Genomic DNA, 15,669 nt, shown 5'->3' with positions numbered 1-15,669 from the left:
AACATTGATTATGGGGGATATAGGGGGTCAGCACCCATGGGTGGGGGTCAGCACCCATGGGTGGGGGTATATGACACCCATGGGTGCCCCTAAGGGGGGTTATAGGGGTCTATGGGGTGTCCCAAGGGACACAGAGGGCCCAGAGCTCCATGGGTCTATTCTGCATTTAACATTGATTATGGGGGATATAGGGGGTCAACACCCATGGGTGGGGGTCACCACCCATGGGTGGGGGTATATGACACCTATGGGTGCCCCTAAGGGGGGTTATAGGGGTCTATGGGTGTCCCAAGGGACACAGAGGGCCCAGAGCTCCATTGGATTGTTCTGCATCTAACACTGGTTATGGGGGATATAGAGGGTCAGCACCCATGGGTGGGGGTCAGCACCCATGGGTGGGGGTATATGACACCCATGGGTGCCCCTAAGGGGGGTTATAGGGGTCTATGGGTGTCCCAAGGGACACAGAGGGCCCAGAGCTCCATGGGTCTGTTCTGCACCCAACACTAATTATGGGGATATAGGGGCTCAGCACCCATGGGTGGGGGTATATGACACCCATGGGTGTCCCTAAGTAAGGTTAGAGGGGGTACAGGGTGACCTTAGGGGACTTGGAGCCACCAGATCCACCAAAGCTCCATTGGATTGTTCTACATCCAATGCTGTTTATGGGGAATATAGGGGGTCAGCACCCATGGGTGGGGGTATATGACACCCATGGGTGCCCCTAAGGGGGGTTATAGGGGTCTATGGGTGTCCCAAGGGACACAGAGGGCCCAGAGCTCCATGGGTCTGTTCTGCATTTAACATTGATTATGGGGGATATAGGGGGTCAGCACCCATGGGTGGGGGTCAGCACCCATGGGTGGGGGTATATGACACCCATGGGTGCCCCTAAGGGGGGTTATAGGGTCTATGGGTGTCCCAAGGGACACAGATGACCCAGAGCTCCATGGGTCTATTCTGCATCTAACAGTGATTATGGGGGATATAGGGGGTCAGCACCCATGGGTGGGGGTCAGCACCCATGGGTGGGGGGTATATGACACCTGTGGGTGTCCCTATGAAAGGTTAGAGGAGCTCTTGATGTTCTCAACCCATCTGGTCACTCAACCCTCAATCTGTCCCCAACCCATGAGGTCCCTCCAACCCATGAGATCTACCCAAGCCCTATGGGTGTCCCCAGCACCCATGGGTGCCCCCAGCACCTGTTGAAGTTGAGAAGCGACCACCAGCTCTAGGACTTGAAGCTCTTGACGTTCTCAACCCATCTGGTCACTCAACCCATGAGGTTCCCCCAACCCATGAAGCTCCCCCAACCCAAAGTGTCCTCAACCCATGAGATCTCCCCAACCCTTATGGGTGTCCCCAGCACCCATGGGTGCCCCCAGCACCTCTAGAGGTTGAACAGCGACCACCAGCTCTAGGACTTGAAGCTCTTGACGTTCTCAACCCATGAAGTTTCCCCAACCCACCAAAGTGTCCTCAACCCATGAGATCTCCCCAACCCTTATGGGTGTCCCCAGCACCCATGGGTGCCCCCAGCACCTCTAGAGGTTGAACAGCGACCACCAGCTCTAGGACTTGAAGCTCTTGATGTTCTCAACCCATCTGGTCACTCAACCCATGAGGTTCCCCCAACCCATGAAGCTCCCCCAACCCAAAGTGTCCTCAACCCATGAGATCTCCCCAACCCCTATGGGTGTCCCCAGCACCCATGGGTGCCCCCCAGCACCTGTTGAAGTTGAGCAGCGATTGCCAGCGCTGGGACTTGAAGTTCTTGATGTTCTGGGCCTCATCCAGGATCAGGTACTTCCAGTTCTTGCGCCGGAAAGCCTGGTGGTCCTGCAGCACCAGCTTGTAGGACGTGATGCAGACGTGGAACGCGTTGGGTTTGGTCCAGCCCTGGGTGGGGGGGGGGGCAGGGTGGGGGTCAGGGTGGGGGTCAGGGTGGGGGGGACCCCAACGTGACCATATGGGAGGTGGGGGGATGCCCATTGGTGGGGGACACCCAGAGAATGACACCCAAGAAGGTTGGTGAGACCCATAAACCACGTTGAGAAGCCCAATAGACACTTGGGTTGGGTCACGCATGGGTGGGGGTGTCACCCATGAATAAGGGTGGTCACCCATGGGTGAGGAGGGTGGTCACCCATGGGTAGGGGGTGGTCACCAATGGGTGGGGGACACCCAGAGAATGACACCCAAGAACGTTGGTGAGACCCATAAACCATGTTGGGACCCCCAGTAGACATTTGGGTTGGGTCACCCATGGGTGGGGGTGTCACCCATGGGTGAAGGGCTGTGACACCCATGGGTGGGGGATGTGACACCCATGGGTGCATGTTCATTCCCACCCACAGAACATCATCCAAGAACGTTGGTGAGACCCATAAACCACATTGAGACCCCCAATAGACACTTGGGTTGGGTCACCCATGTGTGGGGGTGTCACCCATGAATAAGGGTGGTCACCCATGGGTGAGGAGGGTGGTCACCCATGGGTGGTGGACACCCAGAGAATGACACCCAAGAACGTTGGTGAGACCCATAAACCACATTGAGACCCCCAATAGACACTTGGGTTGGGTCACCCATGGGTGGGGGTGTCACCCATGAATAAGGGTGGTCACCCATGGGTGGGGAGGGTGACACCCATGGGTAGGGGGTGGTCACCCATGGGTAGGGGACACCCAGAGAATGACACCCAAGAACGTTGGTGAGACCCATAAACCACGTTGAGAAGCCCAAGAGACACTTGGGTTGGGTCACCCATGGGTGGGGGTGTCACCCATGAATAAGGGTGGTCACCCATGGGTGGGGGGGTGGACACCCATGGGTAGGGGGTGGTCACCCATGGGTGGTGGACACCCAGAGAATGACACCCAAGAACGTTGGTGAGACCCATAAACCATGTTGGGACCCCCAGTAGACATTTGGGTTGGGTCACCCATGGGTGGGGGTGTCACCCATGAATAAGGGTGGTCACCCATGGGTGGGGGGTGGTCACCCATGGGTGGTGGACACCCAGAGAATGACACCCAAGAACGTTGGTGAGACCCATAAACCATGTTGGGACCCCCAATAGACACTTGGGTTGGTTCACCCATGGGTGGGGGTGTCACCCATGGGTGAAGGGCTGTGCCACCCATGGGTGGGAGGTTGGGCACCCATGGGTGGGGGTTGATTCCCACCCACAGAACATCATCCAAGAACGTTGGTGAGACCCATAAACCACATTGGGACCCCCAATAGACACTTGGGTTGGTTTACCCATGGTTGGGTGTTTCACCCATGGGTGAAGGGCTGTGCCACCCATGGGTGGGGGATGTGACACCCATGGGTGCATGTTCATTCCCACCCACAGAACATCATCCAAGAACGTTGGTGAGACCCATAAACCACATTGGGACCCCCAGTAGACACTTGGGTTGGGTCACCCATGGGTGGGGGTGTCACCCATGGGTGAAGGGCTGTGACACCCATGGGTGGGGAGGTTGGTCACCCATAGGTGGGGGGTGTGACACCCATGGGTGGGGGTTGATTCCCACCCACACAACACCATCCAAGACCCAAACAACCCATTGGGAACCACTTGGGTTGGTTCACCCATGGTTGGGTGTGACACCCATGGGTGAAGGGCTGTGACACCCATGGGTGGGAGGTTGGGCACCCATGGGTGGGGGTTGATTCCCACCCACAGAACATCATCCAAGAACGTTGGTGAGACCCATAAACCACATTGAGACCCCCAATAGACACTTGGGTTGGTTCACCCATGGTTGGGTGTTTCACCCATGGGTGAAGGGCTCTGACACCCATGGGTGGGGGGGGTGGCACCCATGGGTGGGACCCACCTGGCGCTTGAGCCGCCGCTCCTTCTGCGCCCCGTAGTAGGTGAGGATCTTGAAGCTCGGGCACCAGCGCTTGAGCTCCATCTCCCAGTTGAGCATCACGCTGGTGGGGACGATGATGAGGTGGGGGCCCCAGCTGCCTGCGGGACGGGGGGCGTCAGCAGCACCCATGGGTGCTCCCCGGGACGGGACGAGGAGCCTACGGCACCCACGGGTGCTCGGGGAAGCCGTAGAAAGCTCTAGAAGCCATCGGGAAGCTGTGGCACCCATGGGTGTCTGGAGAACCCATGGAGATCTAGAGATGCAAGAGGTCTACAGCACCCATGGGTGCTCCCACGTGGACCTACAGACCTTGACAGGAGCCTACAGCACCCATGGGTGCTCAGGGAACCCATATGAACCTATAGAAGCCATCAGGAGGCTGTGGCACCCATGGGTGGTTAGAGAACTCATGGAGGTCTATAGATGCTACAAGGGGTCTACAACACCCATGGGTGCTCCCATGTGGACCTACAGACCTTGACAGGAGCCTACAGCACCCATGGGTGCTCAGGGAACTCATATGAACCTTTAGAAGCCATTGGGAGTCTGAAGCACCCATGGGTGTCTGGAGAACCCATGGAGATCTAGAGATGCAAGAGGTCTACAGCACCCATGGGTGCTCCCATGTGGACCTACAGACCTTGACAGGAGCCTACAGCACCCATGGGTGCTCAGGGAACCCATATGAACCTATAGAAGCCATCAGGAGGCTGTGGCACCCATGGGTGGTTAGAGAACTCATGGAGGTCTATAGATGCTACAAGGGGTCTACAGCACCCATGGGTGCTCCCGTGGGAGCCCACGAAGCTCACGAGGAGCCTACGGCACCCATGGGTGCTCGGGGAACCCGTATGAAGCTACAGAAGCCATCGAGAGTCTTCAGCACCCATGGGTGCTCGGGGAACCCGTATGAACCTATAGAAGCCATTGGGAGTCTGCAGCACCCATGGGTGTTTGGAGAACCCATGGAGATCTAGAGATGCAAGAGGTCTACAGCACCCATGGGTGCTCGGAGAACCCATGGAGATCTATGGATGCTACAAGGGGTCTACAGCACCCATGGGTGCTCGGAGAACCCATGGAGATCTATGGATGCTACAAGGGGTCTACAGCACCCATGGGTGCTCGGAGAACCCATGGAGATCTATGGATGCTACAAGGGGTCTACAGCACCCATGGGTGCTCGGAGAACCCATGGAGATCTATGGATGCTACAAGGGGTCTACAGCATGGGTGCTCCCATGGTGCTCCCATGGGAACCCACAAAGCTCACAAGGAGCCTACAGCACCCATGGGTGCTCTGATGGGCTCTAAAGACTCCCCAAGGACCCAACAGCACCCAAGGGTGCTCTGATGGGCTCTAAAAACCCCACAGCACCCATGGGTGCTCTGATGGACTCTAAAGGCCCTACAAACACTCCCCAACACCTATGGGAGCTCTGATGGACACTAAAGACTCTAAAGACCCTAGAGCACCCAAGGGTGCTCTGATGGACACTAAAGACTCTAAAGACCCTACAGCACCCAAGGGTGCTCTGATGGACACTAAAGACTCTATGAGGACCCAACAGCACCCAAGGGTGCTCAGATAGACACTAAAGACTCTAAAGACACAACAGCACCCAAGGGTGCTCTAATGGACACTAAAGACTCTATGAGGACCCAACAGCACCCAAGGGTGCTCAGATAGACACTAAAGACTCTAAAGACACAACAGCACCCAAGGGTGCTCTGATGGACACTAAAGACTCTATGAGGACCCAACAGCACCCAAGGGTGCTCTGATGGACACTGAAGACTCTAAAGACCCAACAGCACCCATAGATGCTCTGATAGACACTAAAGACTCTATGAGGACCCAACAGCACCCAAGGGTGCTCTGATGGACACTAAAGACTCTATGAGGACCCAACAGCACCCAAGGGTGCTCTGATGGGCTCTAAAGACTCTATGAGGACCCCACAGCACCCAAGGGTGCTCTGATGGACACTAAAGACTCTATGAGGACCCAACAGCACCCAAGGGTGCTCTGATGGGCTCTAAAGACTCTATGAGGACCCAACAGCACCCAAGGGTGCTCTGATGGACACTAAAGACTAAAGACCCAACAGCACCCATAGATGCTCTGATAGACACTAAAGACTCTATGAGGACCCAACAGCACCCAAGGGTGCTCTGATGGACACTAAAGACTCTGAAGACCCTACAGCACCCAAGGGTGCTCTGATGGACACTAAAGACTCTATGAGGACCCAACAGGACCCAAGGGTGCTCTGATGGACACTGAAGACCCTACAAATACTCCCCAAGACCCATGGACGCTCTGATGGACTCCACAGACCCACCAGCACCCAAGGGCGCTCCGATTGACCCTAAAGCCCCTCCAAGCCCCCCCCAGCACCCATGGGTGCCCCCGGGGGTGTCTCACCCTTCTCGCAGGCCAGGTGGGCGAGCAGGGAGATGGTCTGGATGGTCTTGCCCAGCCCCATCTCATTGACCCAACAGCACCCATGGGTGCTCTGATGGACACTAAAGACCCTACAAACACTCCCCAGCACCCATGGGTGCTACGATAGACACTAAAGACTCTATGAGGACCCCAGAGCACCCAAGGGTGCTCTGATGGGCTCTAAAGATCAAACTGCACCCAAGGGTGCTCTGATGGACACTACAGGCTCTGAAGACTCAACAGCACCCATGGGAGCTCTGATGGACTCTAAAGACTTCAAAGACCCAACAGCACCCATAGGTGCTCTGATGGACTCTAAAGACTCTATGAGGATCCAACAGCACCCAAGGGTGCTCTGATGGACACTGAAGACTCTAAAGACCCAACAGCACCCATAGATGCTCTGATAGACACTAAAGACTCTATGAGGACTCCCCAGCACCCAAGGGTGCTCTGATGGACACTAAAGACTCTGAAGACCCAACAGCACCCAAGGGTGCTCTGATGGGCTCTAAAGGTCAAACTGCACCCAAGGGTGCTCAGATGGACACTACAGGCTCTGAAGACTCAACAGCACCCAAGGGTGCTCTGATGGACTCTAAAGACTCCCCAAGGACCCAACAGCACCCAAGGGTGCTCTGATGGACACCGAAGACTCTAAAGACCCCACAGCACCCATGGGAGCTCTGATGCACCCTAAAGCCCCTCCAAGCCCCCCCCAGCACCCATGGGTGCCCCCGGGGGTGTCTCACCCTTCTCGCAGGCCAGGTGGGCGAGCAGGGAGATGGTCTGGATGGTCTTGCCCAGCCCCATCTCGTCGGCCAGGATCCCGTTGAGCTTCTTCTCGTACATGGTGACCAACCAGTCCAGGCCGATGTGCTGGTACTCGCGGAGGGTGCCCCGGAGCAGGTGGGGGATGGGCGTCTTCACCTGGGTGGGGAGGGGGCACTTGGGTGACCTGGGGGGTCTCTAGGACCCAGGGTGAACTTACAGCACCCAAGGGTGGTCCTGAGGTAGCTGGGGGTCTCTAGGACCCGGGGTGAACCTATAGAACCTGGGTGATCTTTAGGACCCAGGGGTGACCCTACAGCACCCAAGGGTGGTCCTGGGGTAGCTGGGGGTCTCTAGGACCAAGGGCTGGATCTATAGCACCTGGGGGGTCTCTAGGACCCAGGGGTGACCCTATAGCACCCAAGGGTGGTCCTGAGCTACCTGGGGGTCTCAAGGACCCAGGGTGAACTTACAGCACCCAAGGGTGGTCCTGGGGTAGCTGGGGGTTCTCTAGGACCCAGGGGTGACCCTATAGCACCCAAGGGTGGTCCTGAGCTACCTGGGGGTCTCTAGGACCCATGGGTGACCCTATAGCACCCAAGGGTGGTCCTGGGGTACCTGGGGGTCTCTAGGAGCCAGGGGTGGATCTATAGCACCCAGAGGGTCTCTAGGACCCAGGGGTGGATCCATAGCACCCGAAGGGTCTCTAGCACCCATGGGTGGATCTATAGCACCCAGAGGGTCTCTAGCACCCATGGGTGGATCTATAGCACCCAGAGGGTCTCTAGGACCCAGGGGTGACCCTATAACACCTGGGGTGTCTCTAGGACCCAGGGCTGGATCTATAGCACCCAGAGGGTCTCTAGGACCCAGGGGTGACCCTATAACACCTGGGGGTCTCTAGGACCCAGGGGTGACCCTATAGCACCCAAGGGTGGTCCTGAGCTACCTGGGGGTCTCAAGGACCCAGGGGTGACCCTATAACACCTGGGGGGTCTCTAGGATCCAGGGGTGGATCTATAGCACCTGGGGGGTCTCTAGGACCCAGGGCTGGATCTATAGCACCCAGAGGGTCTCTAGGACCCATGGGTGACCCTATAACACCTGGGGGCCTCTAGGACCCATGGGTGACCCTATAGTACCCAAGGGTGGTCCTGAGCTACCTGGGGGTCTCAAAGATCCATGGGTGACCCTACAACACCTGGGGGTCTCTAGGACCCAGGGGTGGATCCATAGCACCCAGAGGGTCTCTAGCACCCATGGGTGGATCTATAGCACCCAGAGGGTCTCTAGGACCCAGGGGTGACCCTACAACGCCTGGGGGTCTCTAGGACCCAGGGGTGGATCCATATCACCTGGGAGGTCTCTAGGACCCAGGGATGGATCCATAGCACCCAGAGGGTCTCTAGCACCCATGGGTGCTGCCTCTGGAGGTACCTGGGTGGTGGCCAAGGTGTAGCCCTTGGGCTGGAGGCTCTCGGCGGCGGCGGCGATGTCGGTGATCTCCTTTTTGGGGGTGGGGCCGGGGGGGGCGGGGTTGGGGTGCTGGGGGGCACCCGGGGCGGGGGAGGGTTCTCGGGGGGCGGGGGGACCCGCCTCGGCTTCCTCTTCCTCCTCCTCTTCCTCTTCGTCTTCTTCCTCTTCGTCTTCCTCGTCGTCCTCGTCCTCGTCGTCCTCGTCGTCGTCGTCGCTCTCGGCGGCCGGCGAGTCTGGGGGGGGCGGGGGATGGGGAGGGGATGGGGGCGGGGCCAGCGGGAGCACCCAAGGGTGGCCCTAGAGCACCCAAGGGTGGCCCCATAGCAGCTGGGGGGCTCTAGGACCCAGGGGTGGCCCCATAACACCTAAGGGGTCTCTAGGACCCAGGGGTGGCCCCATAGCAACCAAGGGTCTCTAGGACCCAGGGGTGACCCTATAGCACCCAAGGGTGGCCCTATAGCACCTGGGGAGTCTCTAGGACCAAGGGGTGGCCACATAACACCTAAGGGGTCTCTAGGACCCAGGGGTGACCCTATAGCACCCAAGGGTGGCCGTATAGCACCTGGGGAGTCTGTAGGACCCAGTTGTGGCCCCATAGCACCCAAGGCTCTCTAGGACCCAGGGGTGGCCCCATAGCACCTAAGGGGTCTCTAGGACCCAGGGGTGACCCTATAGCACCCAAAGGAGTCCCTGTGCTACCTGGGGGGGGGTCTTTAGGACCCAGGGGTGGCCCCATAGCACCCAAGGGTCTCTAGGACTCAGGGGTGGCCCCATAGCACCCAAGGGTCTATAGGACCCACAGGTGGCCCCATAGCAGCTGGGGTTCTCTAGGACCCAGGGGTGACCCTGTAGCACCCAGTGGTGACCCTGTGCTATCTGGGGGTCTCTAGGACCCAGGGGTGACCCTACAGCACTGGGGGGGGTTTTAGGACCCAGGGGTGACCCTATAGCACCCAAGAGTGGCCCTATAGCACCTGGGGAGTCTCTAGGACCCAGTGGTGGCCCCATAGCACCCAAGGGTCTCTAGGACTCAGGGGTGGCCCCATAGCACCTAAGGGGTCTCTAGGACCCAGGGGTGCCCATATAGCACTTGGGGGGTCTTTAGGACCCAGCAGTGACCCTACAGCACCGGGGGGGGTCTTTAGGACCCAGGGGTGACCCTATAGCACCCAAGGGTGGCCCTACAGCACCTGGGGTCTCTAGGACCCAGGGGTGACCCTATAGCACCCAAGGGTGGCCCTATAGCACCTGGGGAGTCTCTAGGACCCAGGGGTGGCCCCATAGCACCCAAGGGTCTCTAGGACTCAGGGGTGGCCCCATAGCACCTAAGGGGTCTCTAGGACCCAGGGGTGACCCTATAGCACCCAAAGGAGTCCCTGTGCTACCTGGGGGGGGGTCTTTAGGACCCAGGGGTGGCCCCATAACACCTAAGGGGTCTCTAGGACCCAGGGGTGACCCTGTGCTACCTGGGGGGGGGGGGTCTTTAGGACCCAGGGGTGACCCTATAGCACCCAGGGGTGGTCCCATAGCACCTGGGGGTCTCTAGGACCCAGGGGTGACTCTGTAGCACCCAAGGGAGTCCCTGTGCTACCTGGGGGGGGGGTCTTTAGGACCCAGGGGTGACCCTCTAACACCTGGGGGTTTCTAGGACCCAGGGGTGACCCTGTGCTACCTGGGGGGTCTTTAGGACCCAGTGGTGGCCCCATAGCACCCAAGGGTCTCTAGGACCCAAGGGTGGCCCTATAGCACCTAGGGGGTCTTTAGGACCCTGCGGTGACCCTACAGCACTTGGGGGGGGTCTTTAGGACCCAGGGGTGCCCATATAGCACTTGGGGGGGTCTTTAGGACCCAGGGGTGCCCATACAGCACTTGGGGGGGTCTTTAGGACCCAGGAGTGGCCCTATAGCACTTGGGGGGGGTCTTTAGGACCCAGGGGTGACCCCACAGCACTTGGGGGTGTCTTTAGGACCCAGCGGTGCCCATATAGCACTTGGGGGGGGGGTTTAGGACCCAGGGGTGACCCTATAGCACCCAAGGGTGACCCTACAGCACCTGGGGGTCTTTAGGACCCAGGGGTGACCCTGTGGTACTTGGGGGGTCTCGAGGACCCAGGGTGACCCTATAGCACCCAAGAATGGCCCTATAGCACCTGGGGGTCTCTAGGACCCAGGGGTGCCCATATAGCACTTGGGGGGGTCTTTAGGACCCAGGGGTGACCCTACAGCACCCAAGGGAGTCCCTGTGCTACCTAGGGGGGGTCTTTAGGACCCAGGGGTGACCCTACAGCACCTGGGGGTGTCTTTAGGACCCAGGGGTGCCCATATAGCACTTGGGGGGGGGTCTCTAGGACCCAGGGGTGGCCCCATAGCACCCAAGGGTCTCTAGGACCCAGGGGTGACCCTGTGCTACCTGGGGGGGGGGGGTCTTTAGGACCCAGGGGTGACCCTATAGCACCCAGGGGTGGTCCCATAGCACCTGGGGGTCTCTAGGAGCCAGGGGTGACTCTGTAGCACCCAAGGGTGTCCCTGTGCTACTTGGGGGTCTTTAGGACCCAGCGGTGACCCTACAGCACCTAAGGGGTCTCTAGGACCCAGGGGTGACCCTATAGCACCCAAGGGTGGCCCTATAGCACCTGGCGGTGTCTTTAGGACCCAGCGGTGACCTTACAGCACCCAGGGGTCTTTAGGACCCAGAGGTGCCCATACAGCACTTGGGGGGGTCTTTAGGACCCAGGGGTGACCCCATAGCACTTGGGGGTGTCTTTAGGACCCAGGGGTGCCCATATAGCACTTGGGGGGGTCTTTAGGACCCAGGGGTGCCCATATAGCACTTGGGGGGGTCTTTAGGACCCAGGGGTGACCCCATAGCACTTGGGGGTGTCTTTAGGACCCAGGGGTGCCCATATAGCACTTGGGGGTGTCTTTACGACCCAGGGGTGCCCATATAGCACTTGGGGGGGGTCTCTAGGACCCAGGGGTGGCCCCATAGCACCCAAGGGTCTCTAGGACCCAGGGATGGCCACATAGCACCCAAGGGTCTCTAGGACCCAAGGGTGGCCCTATAGCACCTAGGGGGTCTTTAGGACCCAGTGGTGCCCATATAGCACTTGGGGGTGTCTTTAGGACCCAGGGGTGCCCATATAGCACTTGGGGGGGGTTTTAGGACCCAGGGGTGACCCCATAGCACCCATGGGTGCCCCCGGCAGCCACGGCGGGTACCTGAGCGGGTGCTGCAGGCCGGGGGGGAGTCGCAGTCGGAGTCGGTGAAGGCTCCGGCGTAGCGCTGGAGCAGCTCCTCCATGGGCAGGGCCCCTGCGGGACGGGGGACACACGGGGACACGTGGGGACACGTGGGGACACGGGACACGGCCCCAGGGTGGCCCCATGTCCCCAGGTGTGTCCCCATGGCCCCTGTCCCCATATCCCCATGTCCCATGTGTCCCCATATCCCCATGTCCCATGTGTCCCCACGTCCCCCTGTCCCCATATCCCCCTGCCCCATGGGGTCCCCATGTCCCCATGTGTCCCCCTGTGTGTCCCCATGTGTGTCCCCATGTCCTATATGTGTCCCAAGGTCCTATCTGTGTCGTCATGTCCCATGTGTGTCCCCATGTCCTATGTGGCCCCATGTCCTATATGTGTCCCCATGTCCTATCTGTGTCGTCACGCCCCATGTGTGTCCCCATGTCCCCATGTGTGTCCCCATGTCCTATATGTGTCCCCATGTCCCCATGTGTGTCCCCATGTCCTATATGTGTCCCCATGTCCTATCTGTGTCGTCATGTCCCATGTGTGTCCCCATGTCCCATGTGTGTCTCCATGTCCTATCTGTGTTGTCATGTCCCAAGTGTGTCCCCATGTCCCCATGTGTGTCCCCATGTCCTATATGTGTCCCCATGTCCTATCTGTGTCGTCATGTCCCCATGTGTGTCCCCATGTCCCCATGTCCCCATGTGTGTCCCCATGTCCTATATGTGTTCCCATGTCCTATCTGTGTCCCCATGTCCCAAGTATGTCCCCATAGCCCCATGTCTGTCCCCATGTGTGTCCCCATGTGTATCCTCATGTCCCCCTGTCCCATGTGTGTCCCCTGTCCCCATGTCCCCTGTCTCCATGTCCCCTGTCCCCATGTCCCACATCCCCATATCCCCATGTCCCATGTGTGTCCCCATATCCCCATGTGTGTCCCCATGTCCCCTGTCCCTGTGTCCCGTATCCCCCTGTCCCCATATCCCCATGTCCCACGTGTCCCCATGTCCCCATATCCCATGTGTGTCCCCATATCCCCATGTCCCATGTGTGTCCCCTGTCCCTATGTCCCATATCCCCATGTGCCCTGTGTGTCCCCACGTCCCATGTCCCCATGTGTGTCCCCATGTCCCCCAGTCTCCATGTGTGTCCCCATGTCCCATGTGTGTCCCCATATCCCCATGTGTGTCCCCATGTCCCATGTGTCCCCATGTCCCCATGTGTGTCCCCATGTCCCACGTGTGTCCCCATATCCCCCTGTGTGTCCCCATGTCCCCTGTCCCCATATCCCCATGTCCCATGTGTGTCCCCATGTGTGTCCCTATGTCCCCCAGTCTCCATGTGTGTCCCCATGTCCCCCATGTGTCCCTGTGTCCCCATGTCCCCGTGTGTCCCCATGTCCCCATGTCCCCCGTGTGTCCCCATGTCCCCGTGTGTCCCCATGTCCCCATGTCCCCCGTGTGTCCCCATGTCCCCATGTCCCCCGTGTGTCCCCATGTCCCCCCGTGTCCCCATGTTCCCCGTGTGTCCCCATGTCCCCCGTGTGTCCCCATGTCCCATGTGTGTCCCCATGTCCCCATATCCCCATGTCCCCCATGTGTCCCCATGTCCCATGTGTGTCCCCATGTCCCCGTGTGTCCCCATATCCCCGTGTGTCCCCATGTCCCCCGTGTGTCCCCATGTCCCCCGTGTGTCCCCATGTCCCCGTGTGTCCCCATGTTCCCAGGTGTCCCCATGTCCCCCCGTGTCCCCATGTCCCCCGTGTGTCCCCATGTCCCCGTGTGTCCCCATGTCCCCAGGTGTCCCCATGTCCCCCCATGTCCCCATGTCCCCTGTGTGTCCCCATGTCCCCGTGTGTCCCCATGTCCCCCGTGTGTCCCCATGTCCCCCTGTCCCCGTGTGTCCCCATGTCCCCCCCTGTCCCCATGTCCCCCCCTGTCCCCATGTCCCCGTGTGTCCCCATGTCCCCGTGTGTCCCGTACCCTCCCTCTCCAGCTCGTCCAGCTCCTGCTGATGATCCACGTCGCCCTCCAGCCGCTCCTGCGCCGCGATCGTCTCCTCCTCGTCCTCGCCTGCGGGGACGGGTGACAGTGTCCCCAAGGGGTGACAGGGTCCCCAAGGGGTGACAGGGTCCCCAGGGATGGGTGACAGGGTCCCCAAGAGGTGACAGAGTCCTCAAGGGGTGACACAGCCCAGGGATGGGTGACAAGGTCCCCAAGGGGTGACAAGAGTCCCCAAGAGGTGACAGAGTCCCGAAGGGGTGACAGAGCCCAGGGATGGGTGACAGTGTCCCCAATGGGTGACAAGAGTCCCCAAGAGGTGACAGTGTCCCCAAGGGGTGACAGAGCCCAGGGATGGGTGACAGTGTCCACAAGGGGTGACAAGGTCCCCAGGGATGGGTGACAAGGTCCCCAAGGGGTGACAAGAGTCCCCAAGAGGTGACAGAGTCCCCAAGGGGTGACAGAGCCCAGGGATGGGTGACAGTGTCCCCAAGGGGTGACAGAGCCCAGGGATGGGTGACAAGAGTCCCCAAGGGGTGACAAGAGTCCCCAAGAGGTGACAGTGTCCACAAGGGGTGACAAGGTCCCCAGGGATGGGTGACAAGGTCCCCAAGGGGTGACAAGAGTCCCCAAGAGGTGACAGAGTCCCCAAGGGGTGACAGAGCCCAGGGATGGGTGACAAGGTCCCCAGGGATGGGTGACAGTGTCCCCAATGGGTGACAAGAGTCCCCAAGAGGTGACAGAGTCACCAAGGGGTGACACAGCCCAGGGATGGGTGACAGTGTCCCCAGAGGTGACAGAGCTCAATTACAGGTGTGTCCCCAAGGGGTGACGGTGTCCCCAGGGGTGACAGTGACCCGAGTGTCCCCAGGGGTGACAATGACAGGAGTGTCCCCTCTCACCCTCGTCCTCGGCCGCGAACTCCTCGTCGTCCTCTCGGGGCTCCCACGGCCGCGGGTTCCGGCCCAGCAGCCCCTGGGGACACGGGGACACCGGGTCACATGGGGACACGGGGGGACACAGGGTCACATGGGGACATGGGGTCACATGGGGACATGGGGGGACACATGGGGGGACACAGGGTCACATGGGGACATGGGGGGACACATGGGGACATGGGGGGACACATGGGGACATGGGGGGACACATGGGGGGACACAGGGTCACATGGGGACAGGGGGTCACATGGGGACACAGGGCGAAATGGGGACACATGGGGACATGGGGTCACATGGGGACATGGGGGGACATGGGGTCACATGGGGACATGGGGTCACATGGGGACATGGGGTCACATGGGGACATGCGGGGACACAGGGTCACATGGGGACATGGGGTCACATGGGACATGGGGTCACATGGGGTCACATGGGGACATGGGGGGACACGGGGACACACGGGGACACGGGGTCACATGGGGACACGGGGGGACACGGGGGGACACGGGGACACACGGGGACACGGGGTCACATGGGGACATGGGGTCACATGGGACATGGGGGGACACGGGGACACAGGGGGACATGGGGACACCGCGACACGCGGGGACATGAGGGGACACAGGGACACACGGGGACATGGGGTCGCATGGGGACATGGGGGGACACACGGGGACACGGGGTCACACGGGGACATGGGGTCACATGGGGACATGGGGGGACACGGGGACATGGGGTTACATGGGGACACGGGGTCACACGGAGACATGGGGTTACATGGGGACATGGGGTCACATGGGGACATGGGGTCACATGGGGACATGGGGGGACACACGGGGACATGGGGTCACATGGGGACATGGGGTTACATGGGGACATGGGGTCACATGG

At 59.9% G+C, this 15,669-nt stretch overlaps 1 protein-coding gene across 1 annotated transcript in view; it reads right to left on the bottom strand.

Moving 5' to 3' along the window:
• The window catches only part of LOC309452914 (helicase SRCAP-like), a gene marked incomplete at its 3' end in the record, with an annotated part of 46,458 nt that overhangs the window by 13,251 nt on the left and 17,538 nt on the right, over positions 1 to 15,669 (bottom strand). Inside the window, 7 exon segments of the mRNA XM_082077572.1 lie at positions 1,736 to 1,905; positions 3,858 to 3,994; positions 7,098 to 7,275; positions 8,554 to 8,825; positions 11,811 to 11,903; positions 13,823 to 13,912; positions 14,743 to 14,815. Of these exon segments, the coding sequence (XP_081933698.1) occupies positions 1,736 to 1,905; positions 3,858 to 3,994; positions 7,098 to 7,275; positions 8,554 to 8,825; positions 11,811 to 11,903; positions 13,823 to 13,912; positions 14,743 to 14,815 (1,013 nt within the window).

This window comes from Streptopelia decaocto (genome assembly GCF_964273445.1).
Source record: "Streptopelia decaocto genome assembly, contig: HAP1_SCAFFOLD_281, whole genome shotgun sequence".
NCBI lineage: Eukaryota > Metazoa > Chordata > Aves > Columbiformes > Columbidae > Streptopelia > Streptopelia decaocto.
This window is presented reverse-complemented; position numbering and strand designations above follow the sequence as displayed.